This window comes from Squalius cephalus (genome assembly GCF_949319135.1).
Source record: "Squalius cephalus genome assembly, chromosome: 1".
NCBI classification, from domain to species: domain Eukaryota; kingdom Metazoa; phylum Chordata; class Actinopteri; order Cypriniformes; family Leuciscidae; genus Squalius; species Squalius cephalus.
Genome location: NC_137122.1, coordinates 22,494,645 through 22,514,269, shown reverse-complemented (window position 1 = coordinate 22,514,269; position 19,625 = coordinate 22,494,645). Strand labels below are relative to the sequence as shown.

Below are 19,625 nucleotides of genomic sequence, written 5' to 3'. Positions count from 1 at the left end.
TACGACAAGAACTGTGGACCGTACAGTTGCCCAAAGTGAGTGACAAAAAGAACTAGCATTTCATTTGCGTAATCACAGTAATCATCAATGAAACTGTTGTTGCACAGGATGAAGATTCCCACAAAAAGCAGCATGAAGTTTTTGTACACCTCTGTGCTGAGGAGATCCTTCATCATGACCGGTCCGGTATACAGTAAAAACTGCCTGAACTCTGTTGCCTTCCACCTATCAATTTCCCTCAGTGCCCTTGGTTTCCGTGCAAACTCCATGGGCACATATCTTCGCGCATTCACCAACCTTTCTGATAATGTGTTTATTTGAAAACCCGACAGCCTACAAGTGAGAGGACCCATCTTCAGCCACAAGTGGAGAAGCCGTCTCATGACTCCGAGGCACACGAGGTGCATGTAGTCGAGGGGGAAGCCAGAGACCATATCCAGGGACGTTTCTTCAAGGGGTGAGGTACCACGGTGATGATCAGAATCGGTTTTGTTTCTGAAGCTCTCATTTGTTCTTCTAGGCAAGTCACTTCTTGGAAATGTCATCCTGTTTTCCAGGTACACGCCATCCTCTGTGCATTTTTCGCATCCATGATAGCCTGTGTGACCTTTAACATTTTTCAGGAATGCACGAGCAGGTGCATCGCAAACCATTGATGACAGTTGTAAAGTTAACCTCACTCCTTCAAATTCAAATCCATTGGCCAATTCATTTACTTCAGCAATGAAGTCTTCAAGATACTCAGTTAGCGAGGTAGGTTTACATGTACCACAAAATAAGCCTATTGTCACTGGTTCCTCTTGTCTGATATTTTGCAGTGTTCCTAGAATGGGCCAGAACTGTGTTGCTGAGCTCTTGAAGAGGGGCAAACCATCAATGTTGACCTGAAGCTCCAGCGTGTCAATGCTGCTCAGAATGTCGATGTTCTGGTGTAGCACCTCTGTAATGGATTCCAGCAATCCGAAATGGTAATATTGGCCACCAGCCTTGTCTTGTATTTCAGGGTTCAAACGCATTGTTCCCAGCAATGTCCTTGAGTCTTTTGGCAGATTTAAACTATGCTGACGCAGTATATCTAATAATGAATTCAATGCAACGTGTGTGATTTTTTGTTCAGCTGCCCAAGTTGCCAAATCGTCTTCCAGGGAAGTTGGATCAGATTCGGACTCCGTGTCTGATTCACTGTCGTCAAGAACACTTGCCATATTGACACCTTCATTCTCATCAATATGAGAGACACAGTCCATAAATGTGTCTTCATCCTCAGTTAGACATTGACAGGTATTGTCACTGTGCATGCAGCCCAACTCCTCTCCCCAAGCTGTAGTTTGTATTGTCTGCAGTTGTTGATCCACCTTGTCCTTTGCTCTTCTTCTCAGTGTCCAATAGGATAGTTCATTGCAAGCCATAGTTTTAAGACCTTAACAGAAAAAAAACCCTTTTTTGTTGTTTGTTGACTGGCCTACCAAGACTAGACTAACTAAACTGCATTAACACAACTGATGTACATACACTTCAAAACATCCTCACTTGCACTCAAAGGATGAAGACTTCAGATGCAAAAGCCTCTAAGCTCCGTCTGAAATTTTCTGAATGTGAGTTTCTTTAGCAGGCTCCTATGTTTTTAATGGAGATGAACAGGACCTTTACCTTTCCATTAAAGTGAAATTACTGAACCTAAGAAATGTCTGATAAAAATGCTCTTTTCATAGGAAATTGTCAGACGGCCCTTAGAGGGTTTTGCATATTAAGTCTACACAGGCACAAAAGTTTAAGACTGGTAAGAAAGACATGTATATAGCTTTTGAAATAAGTATCTTATGCAAAAAAAAAAATAAACAAAATTGTTATTTTTTACAATTTAAAATAATTGTATGTAAATATCTAAAAATGTTATTTATTCCAGGGATGATGGTGATAATACTTTGATAATAAAAAATGTTACTTGGGCATTTAATCAAATTAGAATGATTTCTGAAGAATCATGTGACACTGGAGTAATGATGCTGAACATTCAGCTTTGCCTCCCAGGAATAAATAGCATTTTAAAATTAAAAGTTATTTTAATTTGTTATACAATTTGACGTTTTACTGAATTTTTTTTATTAAATAAATTGAGTATTTAGTTAGTTTATATTGTGGAGTATAAATAAGACAAACACATGTTCTTGTTATAGCAAGATATTTTCTTCTTGCTGTCTAAATGCATTTATGTATTTTATATTCTTCAATCGAATCTTCAGATGATAGTATTGAATTAGTCTCTCGCGAGAAGTGAATTCCGATTCTCTTGTTTCAGGGCATGCGATTGGCTGTTCGATGCTGAGGTCACTTTTTCGTGTGTGCGCGCGCGCGCGCTCCGGGCTCCGGATCAGGTGAGTGGAGAGGAGTTCGAGACGAGTCGACGGAGAGCGTTGATGTGTGTCATCGTCATGAAGGTAATCGTGTTTAACACGACATGTTAACATGCATGTTAGGAAATAGTGTGTCTTGCATAATGACCATCATATATGTTTAGTGCTTGTTTAACTTAATTCATGCACGCTTGTGTTATCGGGCCTCTCTCTCCCTCGTGCACACATCGTCCCTACATTGGGCCGCTAATGGCGGTTTTCCACTGCATGGTACGGCTCACTTAACACAGTTAATTTGGAGGAGTGAAGGAAAATGAATAAGCGATTTCGGACAGCCGTTGAGTGTGCAAAATTGGACTGATTGTACACTCGATAACGTCCACTAACGTTAAGGTTTCGGAAACCAGTGTTAAGTAGCACAGTGCTTCACATTTGTACGTTAACTTTTCTCATCGTCTAACGTTAACCAGGGGCGTCCAATTTTGCTCCTGTTGAGCCTTTGTCCTGAAGAATTCAGCTCCAACCCCAATTAAACACCTTAACAACCGGTAATCAAGCTTTTATTAGCTGTGTTGAGGCGAGTTGGAGCTAAACTCTACGGGACAGCGGCCTTCCAGGGCCGAGTTTGGACGCCCCGGTCTAAACCAATCAGAACAGCTTTTTTTTCCCGCTCCATGTGTCGTCACTCACAGCTGTTTTGTGAGGAAAGTAAATAAACGCACCCTAATCTTTTCCGGTATTTGTTTTTAGTGTTTGTATTCGTGGTTTATTGTGTCTGTGTGTTATATTAATGTATAATAATTCTTTATAATAAACTTCAACATACCAAAAGGCTGCTTAATTCATACTTACCAACAATTTGACGAACTGACGACGAACTAACGACAAACTACAAACAAACTAAAGCCGGCTTATAATGAATGAATAAAACAACAGAAGTGAAAACACGTATAACGAATGAACAGATACAAAATATATACAGTTAATTGCTAATTACAGGTTATTGATGCAAGAAAATTCATAAAAATGTTGAGGGTACAGTATGCTGAGTAAATAATAACGGTCATCTGATGCAAATTACAATGGTCGTCGTATATATATAGCCTAAGGTCACGTGACATTCATTCAGTTTATTTTATTTATTTATTTATTTATTTATTCTGAGCTACATAATAAAAATCCAATGTGCTCATGACTAGTGTTTATTAATTTGGCTACATTTTAATGTATTGCTTAGTAGAAAATTAAATTGTTTTATTTTTGTCCTTGCTTATGAGGTTGATAGAAGTTACCCACTTTTGTTCCAACAGAGGATGAAATTTCAAATCACAATGCATATCGTATCTGCACCCAAGTATCGTGATAGTATCGAATCGGGAGTTGTATTTATTATGTTATATCTAGTAGTTATTAATTGTTACTAGCATAACATTTTATTCAACAACCAATCCTGAAAAACATAATTTAATGATATAAAATATGATAATTTAATTTATGGAAGAATTCAGCCATGGAAGGTCATGTACTAGTGATTTTACTTTTTGTTTTAATACTGTTTATTTACAGTGTATTTTATTCTGCTTACCTGACTCAGAACTGCAGAACTCCAGTCCTGATTGGCTGTGGCACCTCCATCGGCGACTGATCTTTGTATGGAACCGCTGTGAGAGGCCATCATTTTGCTATAGATCTTGTCTCTTCTCCCACAAACTCCACTATCAGGTACTTTATTTTAAATTTTTTTTTTTTTTGTTGCAGTAATGATGTATTTAATCTACAGATTTTCACAGTCAACAACACCTCTTGCAGTTCAAAACGCTTCTGCTACGTCATACACTTCGTCAGTTACGCTTTCAAATTTAATATGCAAGGCAGTCTGTCAGAAGATAGTTTTACTTTATAAAGAATTAAAAATGGATATTTTTATTACAAAATCCCATCGATTCACTTCAGAAGGCCTTTATTAACCCCTGGAGCCGTGTGGAGCACTTTTATAACGGATGGATGTGCTTCTGTTGGTTTCAGTTGGCCCCCCCATTGACTACCATTATAAAGCTTGGAAGAACCAGAATAAATTAAAATAACTCTGATTATATTCTGTAACGGTCACTTTTTAAGGGCGTAAAGCTTGTTTATGCCCTTAAGAAAAGGAAAATCTGTCAAATAATTTTTTTTTTAAAAGAAATGTTCATTTAAAATAATAATTATTAAAATAAAATTTTATTAAAATAAAATAATAATCTCTGTTAATAATCTGTTAGACAGAACTTTAATCGCACAAGATTTGTCAACACAGAAAACATTTAATAATTGGATAGGTTTTGTTTTGTTTATTGAAAGTGTTTTTCATGTCAGCTGAATGGACGGAACGCTTTTCAAGGAAGATAAGGCAATGGAATAGGGCTGGGCGATTTAAATCGCGATATTGTCATGCGCATCTCGTCAGTAAAGCCGGTTCCTTGATTAGTAGTAAATCGCCATCACCTGCTTTCAGATGGAGCGGCATTTAGGGCTGAGGAGATAATTAAGTGATTAATTTAGTGATGATGATTGAGCATTATTGAAGACACCTGATGTTAACAAGCAGAATCGCTGAAGAAGAAAATCACAAATTGTAAGTTACCATTAAGGTGATGGGTGTTTGCTTTAGTTGGGCTCTAGACCATTATATGTTTACTTTAATATTTACTGTTGTTTGTCTGCTGTTATTGATTTATAACAGTTAAATGAACAAAGTAAAATGTTATCTTATAGTGTTGGTTATGTTTTGCCAATAAAACATATTAAGATAGTTTGGTTTAACTTGTTAGCAGCAGTTTAGTGATTCTTCAGCCTATGATTATCAGTACTTTACTTATAATTCAAAATATTTATTAACCATTGTTCTGATAAAAAAAGACATTCAGACATATCCATTTAAAACACAGACATCAATAATCAGCCTGTGAATCTCAACAATGGTGACAATAATAAAGCATGTTGCAGTGGCTGCCACCAATCACAACTCATTAATGGCTCCCATCATGCATTGCGGTATGAATAAATTATGATCTGAATTGTCTGTCAGTGGTTCCCAAACCTGTCCTGAAGGACCCCCAACACTACACGTTTTCTTTGTATCCCTAATCAAACACACCTGATTCAACTCATTAGCTCATTAACCCATGTGATAATAAGCTGATGAGTTGAATCAGGTGTGTTTGATTAGGGAGACAAAGAAAACGTGTAGTGTTGGGGGTCCTTCAGGACAGGTTTGGGAACCACTGGTCTATGTAATTTTCTTTTCCTCATTGAATATTTTGCTCCTCACCATTGTTGAGATGCATAGACTGAATCTTGACATCTGTGTATGCCTAAAATAATGATTTTTATTTTTTTTAAACAACTTTAAAGAAATCCTTTATATTATATCAAAAATTCTGGGCATTTATTCAGATTCACAGTTATGCTGTAAGCAACAACATAAATCGAAGTCAGAAAGAAGAATTTTAATGAGTTCAGTGATCAAGTTCAAATGATGATTGTCATAATATAACCAACACCATCAGATCACTTTTTAGTCTTTGTTCAACTGGCAGTTATAACTCAGATACAACAGCCAAACAAAATCTAAAGTACACATAAAAGGGTCAGAGCCCAACTAAAGCAACTACCCATCACAATAATGGTAACTTACAATTAGCAATTTTCTCCTTCAGCGATTCTACTTGTTAACATCAGGTGTCTTCAATAATGTTCAATCATCACTAAATTAATCACTTAGTTATCTCATTAACTTAAACACTCTAGGTTTTAACACTGGAGGTTTTGCTGTGTACAAAGAGCCGTAGTTAACTGACAAGCTGAGCCATATCGCATTAAATATCGCTGGCGATACGTCCGCGATATTAATGCGATATGGCTCAGCTTGTCAGTTAACTACGGCTCTTTGTAGTAAATGCCGCTCCATCTGAAAGCAGCTGATGGCGATTTACTACTAATCAAGGAACCGGCTTTACTGATGAGATACGCATAACAATATCGCGATTTATTACATGGCTGGGCTGAATTCCCATGTAGAATGCGGTCTGTTATTTCTTGATAACAGACCGCTGCGAAGTATAACAGACCGTTACCATGAAAAACAGCGCGTTGCTATGGACGCGGAACGGACTATTTTCTTTGGCGGAAGCAATACAATCGTTTTTAAATCAATAAACTCCTTTTTAAATCAATAATTCGTGGCAAATTATTTATTTATTTTGTAGGTAGCCATGTAATAAGCGGGATAATGTATAGAGAGGCGGTCGTTATAGCGAATAACAACCCCTTCAGGCTGATTCAAGACCCCTCCGCTTCGCGTCGGGGTCCTGTTCAGCCTGTCGGGGTTGTTATTCGCTATAACGACCGCCTCTCTATACATTATCCCTTACTTAAAGGACACCCCCAGAGTGAGTTTTTTCAAGGCGAACGTTCCCTTTAATGTTTCCATGGCGACGCGTCACGCGATACACCGAAGTCTACTGTATGACAGATGTGTCGCTTTTATTTCGCTTTTCCTTTTTTATTCAAAATATTCACAAACATGCTTACCATGTCATCAATCAGCCTATCTGATATTCCGATTCTCACATAAGTTACGTGTAAGTGAGTGTGTTTGGTCGTTTAAAAATCAATAATCTTGATCTATAACATGAGATGGGCGCCGCAATGTTGTCCTGTCAGTCGGATTTACAGCACGTGAATTCAGTTTCTCCCGAAATGAATGCAAGAAAGTGGCCGGTGAACTGAGAAGAATAGAGTAAACTTTATAGTTACTTCCACTATGTTTGTCTGATATGAATAACACATGTCGGCAAATTATATTTGAATAGATTGTTATTGCTGCTTCCACAGACATCAGTGTGTATTTTACCAACTGCAAATGTATTGTTTTACTCGTGCTTGTGTATTTAAATATCTGAAACCTAAAATAAACATTATGAGGTTGAAAACACTGCTTAGTTGTGATATATGACAGCGCTGAACGCGTCCGACTCTGGCTCAGCGCCAGCCAACGCGCGAAAGCACAGTTTGAATCTGGCAGTATTGCGACGTCACTGAACATTATAAATGTGGCACCGTAACGTTACTCTCAGGGGCACAGAAATAAAAATCCCATATACGAGACCGAACCGCTCAAAAGGTTAATCATGCGGCGCCCGAGTGCATTTGACCGGCATAAAATCGGCATATGTCAGACTGACCGGCCGGTCGCCAGTCATGGCCGATCACGTGAAAATCGGCCAATTCCGGTCACCAGCCGATCAATCGGTGCATCTCTACTTTACAATGTTATATTTAAATGTCTGGGTAAAAAAAAACAACTTTTTTTTTTTCCAACTGAACACAGTATATTTTATTTTAGGAAACATATAGAACATTTTGTAACATTGAACATCAGGCAAAATAATTAAAATAAATAATTTAATCTTCTTAACTAAATTAAATTGCAGTCACTTGTGTGAGCCTAATCCTGTAGCTCAACAATAATCAACATAAATAAACATAAATAAAATTTTCAAAAACCTCCTTCTAAATGGAAAAAATGCAATCACTAATCAAAACAAAAACATGACCATTTGGCACAGTTCCAAAAATAAATAAATATATAAATAAATAAATGTAGTCATTTTAGCAGCTCAGCAATTTTTGTGGACATGTACATCTTGGGGATTTCATTCTTTGAAAAGAATTTTCTTGATGGCACTTTGTATAAAGGTGTTGCTGTTTTCATTAGTTTTAAAAAAACAGGTTTCTCCACAGTTTGAAAAGGCATCATGTATTTTGCAATAAAGTATGCCACCGCACTGTTCAGGTCCTTTGCAGCCTTGGATGTGGGTGCATAAGCAAGCTGTTTCTCAAAAGTTTCTTGGATTGTTGGCTAACCTGCAGCTTTTGAGGAGGATGGTCCTTTGCTGCTGAAGCCACAGCTGCTCTACAAAGAAGAAAAACAAAGACTGACATGTTAAAATTTAAGCTAAATCTGTAACTAGTCTTTTTTTCACTTCATCTTTTAATCAGTATACTTTTAAAAAATATTTTCGATGTGGTCATTTACAAGATTTAACAAAAACAACTAATTACATTATTTAATTTGTGTGTGTAAAAACAAATAGTACTGCTAAAAATATCAAAATAATGCTCTAAAATAAATTTTAATTTCAGTGTTGATGCATATTAACGCAGAGTGCGAGTGTACTGCACACATGCACACACACACACAGTCTCATCAGTTCACGAACACTCAAAGACACGTGAGAGCAAGCGAGGAGTTTTTTTTGTTGTTTTTTTAATGGCGTGATTTTGAAAAGATGTTAACGTGGCAGAAGGCTTAAAAGCAAAGATGTGATTTTATCCTTAACTTAATTGTTGTACTAATGTTCAATCACAGAAACGTAACGTTAGTACATATAGTCTGCTATTCCCCACTCTGTAAAGTAACGTGCAAGAGGAAATTATTTGATGTTAGCTAATGTTTATTAATTAGCCGTGTTTAGGGTTGGGTACCGAAACCCGGTTCCAATAGAGAACCGGTTCCGACGTAAACGGTAGTAACCAGACCGAATAAGAACGAAACTTTCGGTGCCTGACGTTTTTTACCGCCCCCTATAAAACATCTCGCGGCACGAATGATCCAATAATAAAACATCTCCAGTAAACCAGCAGAGCATTTAGTTCGTTTGTTAAATAAGAGAGGATCTAACGCTGAAATGTGTTTTTTAAATCAAGTGATCAAAGTGCTCGTTGCCGCTGCGATCAGTGGCGCGGATACAGTGTTTTCTCTTGTGGCTCACGCACATTGCACTGTCTTCATTCGGACGCGCGCTTCAATACGTTGCGGAGATCTATCTATTTATGAGGCGCCGTCTATGATTATGTGCGCGGAGAGTTTGTGTGTGCGTGCTCGCGTCTCATATGAGTGTGTGCGCGAGTTTGTGTGTGTGGGTGCTCGCGTCTCACATGAGTAGGCTACGTGTGTGGAGAGTTTGTGTGTGTGTGTGCTCGTGTCTCAGGTGTGTGTGTGTGTGTGTGTGTGTGCGCTCGCGTCTCAGATGAGTATGTGCGCGGAGAGTTCCGCGTGTCTCGTGTGTGTAGAGTTTGCTTGTGTGTGCGTGAGCGACTTTAGATGTGACGTTGTGCATTTCATATGTATTAGTTTTAGCATTCAGCAGTATACATGTATGTGTGACTACTTATGTGTATGCAAGGGTTTCATATGTGCGTGAATGAAGTGAACCTCTGACACGCTTGACTAAAGTTCAAGTTCAGCTGCCAACTGCAAATCTTGCATATTAAGTATGAAGTATATCAGTATCAAGTATATTTATATGAGGCTATACTGTGTGTGTTAAACATTTATGCTCAGTGTCAGATATTTCTCTGTTTTGTAAAAGTCATAATATGAGAAGACAAAATTTTGATCTTAACTCAAGTGTTTTCGCCTACATCAGTAGCCTTTTAAACGGCACATTTTTTCATTTAATCAGAAATCAGAAAATCTTTTTCAGAAAATCTCACACACACACACACACACACACAGAGGTATTATTTTTTTGATAAAGTGTGTGCGGTTTCGTTTTCTTAAGTACCGTTTCAAGAACCGTTTAAGCACCGGAACCGTTTGAAAAATACCGAGTAGGTACTGGTATCGGATAAAACCCAACCGATACCCAACCCTAGCCGTGTTATCTGACTCGGTAACTTAGATGTTTGCAAAAGTTCATTTCAAGACAGCTTTAAGTTAACAACTCACCTTGAATTTAGCGAAGAGTGCTGGATGGTGCTCCTGTAGATGAGAAATCATATTTGATGTATTGCCTCCTTTAGCAGCGACTCTTTTTAAACATGATTTGCATGTCGCTTGACCTTCCTCTTCCAAGCCGTGGCCGTCAGAATTTTTCCGGTACCCAAAAAAAATCCCACACCGCTGACTTGGTCTTTTTTGATGGGGGGGAAAAGTTGTGGGGGTTCACCTCCTTCGGCCATCCTGAACTTAAATTACTGCTGAGTCTCTGGCTACGTTCACACTGCAGGCTGAAACGACCCAATTCCGATTTTTTTGCCCCTATGCGACCTGTATCTGATCTTTTCATGACAGTCTGAACGACACAGATCCGATCTTTTCAAATGCGACCCAGGCCACTTGGGTATGTGGTCCCAAATCCGATACATATCCGATCTTTTGAAATGCGACTTCAGTCTGAACGGCCAGGTCGCATGTATCCGACCCGCACGTCATTGATACGCGAAAAACGTCATAATTCTGCATTGAAGTAGTCATCGGTTTGAAAACGGACTGCATATTCGTCGAGCTGAGGTAAATCTGCCGAGCGGGTCGACCTCGACGAGCCCGTTAATAAAAAATAAAAAAGAAAAGAAAAAAAAAAGCCCACGGCCATTATATATACGTTATGTTAACTTATTTGTGCTGAATCTGATATTAGATAGGTCAGCGGCTGCTGTCTGGCTCTTGTGTAACGGTCGCTGCGTGCGCTCGTGTGTGTGCGCGTGTGTGTGTGTGTGAGTGAGAGAATCACAGTTAAAGCAGAGACGGGCTCTGGTTAAAGTTTAGCTACTTCTGCAAACAACAAGTGACGTCGTTGACCGTTGAGTACTCTTCTGCGCATGCGGGTCACTTCTGGGTCATTTCACGTTCACACAGGAGATCACAAAAGGTCGCATTTAATTGGAAATGTGAACGGCCTTGCAAAAAAATCGAATTTTTTCAAAAAATCGGAATTGAGCATTAAGCCCTGCAGTGTGAACGTAGCCTCTGACTGCGGATCACGTGCACAATCACATACACGCGCCTGCCAGCAGTAACCGGTGGGGGAGGGGCTGCATTGTTTTCGCTGCAGGTACGCACACACACAATCTAGTAGGGAGTCCTGCGCTTTCACTTTGACGACACAAAAAATGCACATATCGTAGGAACGGTATAACTTTTTTTGTTTGCGGTTTTGAAACCGTGACTTTTTCAAACCGCGATAAACCTTGAAACCGGTTATCATCCCATGCCTAGTGACGAGCTGGACGCGCTCAGAGAGAAGACCGTTAAAATCAATTCCCTATTCGAAACTTGTGTTGGTTGGTCCGATTGATTGTGCAATCGATTTTCGAACGTAAAGTGACAGCCCTACTTCCGATGCGCCCTAAAAAAAAATTAAACAAGAATATGTAGAAAAAATGTATATATTTTCAATCGTTTTCTTAAGAAGAGTAAACAGCCTGTCCATCCTCTCCCTACTCTCCTGTGCTCTCCTCGCCTCTGCCTCCCTCTCTAGTTGCCCTCTGTCTCGCCTCTGCCTTCGTGCTCCTGATGCTGCTGCCCCTGGCTCCTCCTCATCGTGGGCACCCACTACTAAATTAGTAAGTTCATAAATAAAAGTAAAATACCAATAAATTACGTTATTGGTACGTCATGTGTGTTGCTATTTATCAGGAGCAGTTTCCATGTTTCTTTACCAGTTCTTCTAAGTATTGTGTATCACCATGGTAGCCTAATTGTTGTTTGTTTCCGTAACAAAATGCCACTTACTGGTTATTTTGTATATTTTTATATGACTGGTGGCTCATACCAAGATTGTATTAACACAAACTAGTTTGGGACTGCTATGTAATAGCTTAACCTCGCAGTGCCTACTGTCTATCAGTATTTGTGATATTCTTATTTTATTTTTTTTAATAAGTAAAGGGGGACAGAACTTGTGTGTCAACAATTTTTGTGTAAACAAATGTATTATAATAGGCCTATATAATTCCTAAAAAGGTGGGTCACGGCTTGATGACCATGGGGAAATGTGGGTCCCATGGCCAAACTATTCAAAACATCATTCAATGTTGTGATAATCGTAATTAATAATCACAATTACAATTTCAAGGGAATAATCAACAATTATCATTTTTGTCATAGTTGTTCAGTCCTACCTATTAAAATAAAATGTGAATGCATTTGACATTAATTTGTGTTTTACTTGTTTGTTTATATCCATAATTAATTGATACCTGATTACCTTACAAGAATTTTTGGCTAAAAAGTCACTGAATCGATTTCAAGTCAATGAATCGTTTCGGATCGTATCGTTCTAAATGAACCAATATCGTCCTTGAATCGTATCAACAACCATGAATCTCGAATCGAATCGTTGTTAAAACGAATCGTTACACCCCTAATAAATACTTTTCGGTAAGTTGTACTGCATCTTTAAATAAAAAGTAACAGATGATCGGTTTACTTGAACTGAGGCGCTACAGCGATCGGTCACGTCACATTTACAAGCGCCAAAACGGTATTTGCTGTCTGAATTTCGCAATAAAATGTACAGAACCTGTGAAAGTAACCTAGTCTGTCTGTCTCCGTGTACACTTTGCTCCGTGATTTTTCTCTGCGTGAGAAAATGGATGTGAGGCACGAGAGCATGTAAAAAGTGTCAATTGCGAGTCTCACACTGAATGCATAGTGTTGACACCCCTGCTTTTAGAAGGGGGATAAATCGACGGCAGCGTTCCTCCTTTCGCCATGCTTCTTCTCCATGTGAGGATTGTTTACATTAGACTGAGTGCTCACGGCGCCATGCACACAGAGCTAATACATGTGGGGATTGTTTACATCAGAGTGCGCACATGTTTCGCGCAGCATATACGCGGTGTTTGTTTAAGTGGTTGATGGAAAATAAGCTAATGCCCGTTGTATAAATATAAATTCTGATCTATTATTTTTCATGGTATTTTAAAGTGCACGCGATAACAATATCGTGCATATTCATTACCGCGATTTATCGCATTACCGAATACCGGCATAAGTCTACTTGCATTTAAATGTGAATTTGCTGTCCACCACTGAACTCTAGTCTAAAAAAAAAGTAGTCCCTGACCACAAACAGCAACAGAAGTTACATACATTATTTCAGCAAAAATCTATCTTTTATGAGTGAGTCAGTCGGTAAAGACTAGGGCATGGGAAAACCCCTTTAGTGTTAAAATTACAGGACATTCAAATGGATTCTCACTCACTTTCTCAATCCCTCACAATAATTGACTCTAGCTTCAATATCAATGAACAATATCAATGAGATCAAACATGTTTAAGTTGCTAAGAGTGGTTGCTAGAGGTGTTGTGTACTAGTGACACATAGAACCGTTGGGTGAAGCATCTGTCAAATTTGAACTAGCAGCAGCTTTTATGACTGGAGAAGCTAGGATTATTTGAGTCAGGCATAATCACAAAACTGACAGGAGCAGAGAAAGTGCTTCTAATAACCAAGCATGTAGTTTATCGTGGTTAGCCCTGTCAGATACTTTGACAGATGCGTGTGGACTTGACTCGTTTCTCCAGTGTATAACTTGCATTTGATGGTTGTGTGTTGATGGGAGTGCAATAATTCTGACTAAAACATAAGTTTTGCTAAAATATTTATGAAATGTAGGTTTAATATTCTACATGTATTTATGAGCCGTAACTGTAAACGGGGTATACATGTAATTACCACAATTGTTACATGTAATACAATGGCTATGCTCATTTACTTCTTTCAGACGAGTGAATATGTGCAACACCGTGTCCTAACCAGACTATTTCTGCGACGTCACCGCTGGAACAGAAAGTATGATGATTTCAGGTATAGTAATGTATATGTGCATTATTTAATGTTATACTACAGGGCCGTTGAATGCTTGAATCTGATTGGTTGACGAACGTTCTAAGGTGTGCATTATTTTCAGGGAAACGCACAGCTAAAGTAGTTCCAGGCAGGTCTTGACCACATTACAGTTCCATATCACCAAAGATATCACTTCGCGTAGTTAACGGTAATAACAGAAAATAGGATACAATTCATAACAAGAAAAAACATTTAGCCCCATGCGCTTGATCTGGAATTTTCAATGTCTAGCTGTCTAATTTTCAATGTCTTTCAATGTCTAGTATATTCCTATCTATAATCAATAGAAAATTCATCTGAATATAGGCAAAATAAATGGATAATCCTGCAGCACGGATTATTATTGCAGATAATATAACAAATAAATAATTATTGATAGGCCTACTTGTTAAAAGGGCTTTGTGTTTCATTTATTTGGCTAGTCTGTCATCTGTCAATAATAGAAAAAGAAGAATGAATTCGAATTAATTAAAAGGAATTGAATTAATAAATAAATAATAATATTGACGCACATGCTTTTCTGTCTCATTATTGCAACATCTCTCTCTCTAATAACTGCATTAATAACTGGGGACACACTTTAAGGCCGGTTATGAATGTAATTTGATACGTATGACTGATCATGCCCAAACGCGTGTTCAGCGCGTTCAGTCTGTGTTCAAAGTCTGTGTTTAAATTCTGCTGCAGTCGATGAAAACAGTCAGAGAATGTGTCAGCTAGTCGTGTGTCCAAGCATTAGTCTGCTATCAGTGGCTCAAACCTCCGTTACTAACTCTAAAATGACGTTCTGGAATTAGCAACGGAGGCATTGGATTAGATGCGTAAGAAATTAGTCCTACATACAAGAGCGTTTTAATGACAAAAACTTTAAAAACGTCTTGAAATACATAATCTGAATTATTTTTCTAATAATTCAATGGCCTGTCGTCAATTATTCCTTAAAAGAGTATGCAAGTTTGAAAATCATTTTGTTTGTCTTTTATAGCTGTACTGAAAGCAACTCACCTGTGAACAAAAAAAGTGAACAAGAACGTTCAAACTGTTTGTTAACAGACAATTGTTTCAGTAACTCTATGTATTTTTAATAATGTTAAAAAGGTGTAATATTCATGGATTTGTGTATTTATCCATTTCGTTGAGTGCTTGGAGCTTGCTGAGCGCGCGCTCTTCTGATTGGCTGTGATTTTTACCACTGTGACAAATTTTTGTCGCTAGAATCTTATGGTGTCTGGTTAGGACACGGTGCTGCTCCTACCAGTTAACATTTGATCTCAGCAATACTGGTAAATGAGCAAAACAAAGTGTTTTTTTTTTGTTTTTTTTAAAGGTGCTCAAAGTGATGTTGGGTGACGTCACTTCTTGTTGACGCTGAAAGTTTTGTCAAACAAAACGGAGGCTAGCTCGACCCTCCCTCCTCCTCATCCGCACACTAACCCCCCAAATCCTTCTTGTTGGTTATTGGCTGGAACATTTTGTTGGGTTTCGTGGTGCGGGTTAGCCCAGTTTGTTTTTGTTGCCGTTTGTGGAGCCTGGGCTGTCTACAGAGACTACGTTTCTTTACAGTTTTCAGGGGACAGGCAGCTAGCGGATGGTGAGGAGATGTTCGCTGTATGTGATAGGGGTGTCAAAATTTATCGTTTGTACGATGCATCGCGATGCAGACGAGGACAATTCGGTATCGGTTCAGTAATAGACCATAACCGATTATTATGTACTGACGCTTTTCTGACGTCATTTGTCGCGTACGTGCTTTGTCGCGGTAGCATACAATGGCAGAGGGAGGTGAGACGCGAGTGCGAGTAATTAAAAATGCTCCAACTACTTTTAAAGCCTACATCTGGGCACATTTCGGCTTTTATGAACAACCTGGTAAGCACGACCTGCAGAAGACACGCGCTGTGTGCGCTCATGTCACACACGAATTGAATATGCAGGAGGCAATACCACTAACTTGATAAACCACGTTAGCCGTTTTCACCCCGAGCTGTTAACGCCTGGCAGAGTCTGACTGCTTTAGAGATGCGCGGATGAGCTCCAACATCACCCGAATCCGTAGCCAAAAATAAATCATCCACCCTGACCCGCCCCAATAACTTTCTCTGATTTAAGTATCCGCACCCGATGGTCAAATTACACTTATTCTGTGGTGTTATGCGTGATTATAAATGGATGATCGTCACCTTCAACAGCGGATTCAGCGACGGTTGATGCGCGCATCTTTAATGGTAACATAATACACTGATTAATGAGCGCTGCTTTTAAATGAACATTTCTTTAAAACAAAATGTATTTGACAGATTTTCCTTTTCTTAATGGCATAAACAAGCTTTACTCCCTTGAAACTTAAACTGGAATGTCACTGTTTGAACAGGCGTGCACACACACGCGCGCACACATTACTTTTGAAGAAAAATTTCAAATTGAGGATGCGGTGCATCGCGATGCATTGTGATATCGAATTGAACTGAATCGATGACATGATAATCGTAATCGAACCGAACCGTGAGACCAGTGTCGGTTCACACTCCTAGTATGTGACAAATGTTTTGGCCTAAAAAATGTGACATCGCTTAGAGCACCTTTTAATTTTTAAATTAAATACTGTGAGAATCATGTTCAATCTGATTTCAATTCCACAGCTGTTTAGTATCTATTAAGGAGGTTGTTGACAGTATTGTGTTCATGTTTCTACCAATGTTGTTTGTGAGAAATAAGTATTTTAACCCACAGTAACTTTCCTTATAGAATGCTCTAACATCTTTTTCATTTTCTTTTCTCTACCAAACAGCTCAGGAGATAGTTGATCCTCAGATGCACAGATCTACCTCTAGTCCACCTTCATTCCCACACCCACCTGGCCATCAATGTTTCATTAAATAATAAATATGCAATAAAATAATAAATATGCAGTCCATAGCCAGTGTCTGCCATGCACGATCTGTTCCTTGTTCATTGCAAATTTACATTTACATTTACATTTATTCATTTAGCTGACGCTTTTATCCAAAGCGACTTACAATTGCTATACATGTCAGAGGTCGCACGCCTCTGGAGCAACTAGGGGTTAAGTGTCTTGCTCAGGGACACATGGTGTCTCACAGTGGATTCGAACCCGGGTCTCTCACACCAAAGGCATGTGTCTTATCCACTGCGCCATCACCACCCCTGGTGTTTTAGATTGTTCTATTAAATGTTTTAGATTGTTCTATTAAAGCTCATTATAATCTTTGAGAACGGTATTATGGTAGCTGCAACACTTCCTAGGGAAGGGATCTTTCGTGTAGGTGTTCTGGCAGAACTCGTCCAGCAGGAGTAAGTTCTGTGTCATATCGCTCCAAGATCCTCCAATCAGCACCAGCTCATCAGCAGAAGCCAGACTTTGTGACTATATTCACCTTTATGCTCTCAGCAGTTACTACATTACATTGTGTATATTGTGTCCTTAATTTTTTTAATATATTTAAAGTTGAATCAACTCTCTGGAAAGTAAATGTCATTAAATATTAAATATGTGAGGTAATATGAATCAAATTAACATTTGCATATTGTTTACTCCTAAGGCTTCTTCCTCGTATATCTACAAGGGTTTTCTTAACCATTGCCAGCTTTGCCTTGCTCATTGGGAGTTTGTAAGCATCATTATTTGGAACAAAATATGAAAATGGATTGGTGTGTGTTTAACTATTTCCGTGCATGGCATAGTCAAAGAACCACCTGACACAAAGCCATGGATCATGGAATAAATTAAATTGTTACTCAAATTATCAAGCTTGTTATGCTACACTTTACGTTCTAAGCAGCAGCCAGGCATGGTAGTCTAAGGGTCTAATTTATGCTTTCTGCAAAATACATTCAGATTTGTATCCAGTAAGGATAAAGTTGCCCTTAACAAATCATTGAAAGCATTATTTAAATAAATCCATGTGTGTAATGCTAATATATTTTTCTGTACTGAAAAAAAAAAAAAAAGCTAAGTGTCCTTCGTAAATATATGTAGTAAGACAAAATGAAAAAATGGTGAAACTGCATTAGCCAACGCAAAATCTCTTCGGTAAAACTCAGTTTTGTTTTCACATGTACTGGTAAGGGGAAAATGCAACAATGTTTTTAATGCTTGTCGAATTGTATGCTGATCAACGACGAACAATGAGCCATGTATGTATAATTATTTAAATATATATATATATATTCCGTGTTTTGGATGCGAGTGGCACAATGCAAGCCAGACACTCGCGGCTGCGTCTGATCTTCTCGATCCGCGTGGCAGCATGCAATTTAAAATATTTAAGATTCATCGTATAGACATCGTATAGAGGTAAGGAAGACGGCTCATTAATATTAAAAAACGGTCGTTCGAATGCGATGTTTACCAGACGCTACGATCTTTCAAAGACGTCTCCGCGATGTACGTGTGCTATCTGGGTATAGCACGTCACGTGACAGGCGGTGTTTAATCATTAGAAAGCAATGAAACGCAAAGTCTCCGTGGAAATGGCAGATATAATGGCAGATTAATATCGACAAACAGAAAAGACATTATATCACACATTATTAGGACAGCGTACTAGGCTACTTACCAACAGCTGACACACGTGAACTGATGCCAAATATCGCGATGTGTTCGGAACGAGACTTCTTCAGCGCGATTTCCTACTAATAAAATATCATTTTAAAAATATCAATAAACAGCTTCTCTGCTGCAGCCGACAGGCAGAAATAATCGAGCTGTGATCACGAAAGACGAAAAATAACGAAATAAACGTGTCTGTGACACGAATCAATAGATTAAATTACGTGACCATATCACGAACGTTGGAGTTATCCGTGGTCTCACCACAGACTCAATCCGTGCTCCTATCACAGATTTTAGATCTGACTATACACAAATCCGCCGCGAACTCTATGGGCGCCGCCATCTTGCCTGCCGCCATTACTGCGTGCCTGCGAGGTGTGACGGTGTGGGTGTGACACTTGCCGGTACCCTCTAATGACAGTTCAATGAAAGCGGATCCTGCTCATTAAAGAAAATGTCTGGTGAAAGGGAACATTGGGTAGATGATGTCAGGCAGTGGCCAAATCTTACCGATAAAGGTAATTTATTGACAACATAATGTAGTAATGTAAAAATGCGTCAGCCAAATGTAATGTAATTAAGACGTGTATTAATTGATGACAACAATAAAAACCGAACGCTGTCATTAACGTTACTAGCTGTGTTGCTAATATGTTCACAAGCTTCACAAGTTGTAAATAACTATAAGCCACGACCAGTTGTAGCAACCCAATGGGTAACAGTTTATAATAACGTTCAGTTGTAAGTCATTTAAAAGTGGTTAGTTAATGATGAACTAATAGTTTTCAAAACATTCATAAATGATTAGCAAGTGATATACTAATATTTTATGTATGTTTTGTAAATTCCATTACAAGTCATTTACAAGTGATTAGTAAATGATTAACTAATTATTTACGAAACATGACTATGCATTTATAAATGATTAATAAGTGATATGTTTATTATTTTCTGTAAGTTTATAAGTAATTTACATTTGATTAGTTAATGATTAACTAATCATTTACAAAACATGAC

The 19,625-nt window shown here is 38.5% G+C and overlaps 2 protein-coding genes across 3 annotated transcripts in view; both read left to right on the top strand.

Moving 5' to 3' along the window:
• The window catches only part of LOC307171322 (baculoviral IAP repeat-containing protein 2-like), a gene marked incomplete at both ends in the record, with an annotated part of 41,978 nt that overhangs the window by 8,293 nt on the left and 14,060 nt on the right, over window positions 1–19,625 (top strand). The gene's annotated exons all lie outside the window — the stretch shown is intronic.
• On the top strand, window positions 355–17,914 carry LOC307165712 (uncharacterized protein). 2 transcript variants are annotated; one of them, XM_079883601.1, is made up of 7 exons: window positions 355–457; window positions 819–968; window positions 1,118–1,281; window positions 2,300–2,438; window positions 3,921–4,076; window positions 13,911–13,993; window positions 16,824–17,914. In XM_079883601.1, exons 3-7 carry the CDS (start codon window positions 1,250–1,252, stop codon window positions 16,837–16,839), a joined length of 426 nt encoding a protein of 141 aa, XP_079739727.1. In that variant the 5' UTR covers window positions 355–457; window positions 819–968; window positions 1,118–1,249; the 3' UTR covers window positions 16,840–17,914. The 2 variants fall into 2 exon arrangements, with proteins under 2 accessions (XP_079739727.1, XP_079739726.1); XM_079883600.1 differs by lacking the exon at window positions 355–457 and adding an exon at window positions 688–753 and having other exon boundaries at window positions 828–968.

Coding starts and splice junctions, on each gene's coding strand:
- LOC307165712 (XM_079883601.1), top strand. CDS start 1,250: ATGTGTCTTCATCCTCAGTTAGACATTGACAG. Junction 1,282..2,299: donor CCTCAGTTAGACATTGACAG/GTATTGTCACTG, acceptor CTCTTGTTTCAG/GGCATGCGATTGGCTGTTCG. Junction 4,077..13,910: donor CCCACAAACTCCACTATCAG/GTACTTTATTTT, acceptor TACTTCTTTCAG/ACGAGTGAATATGTGCAACA.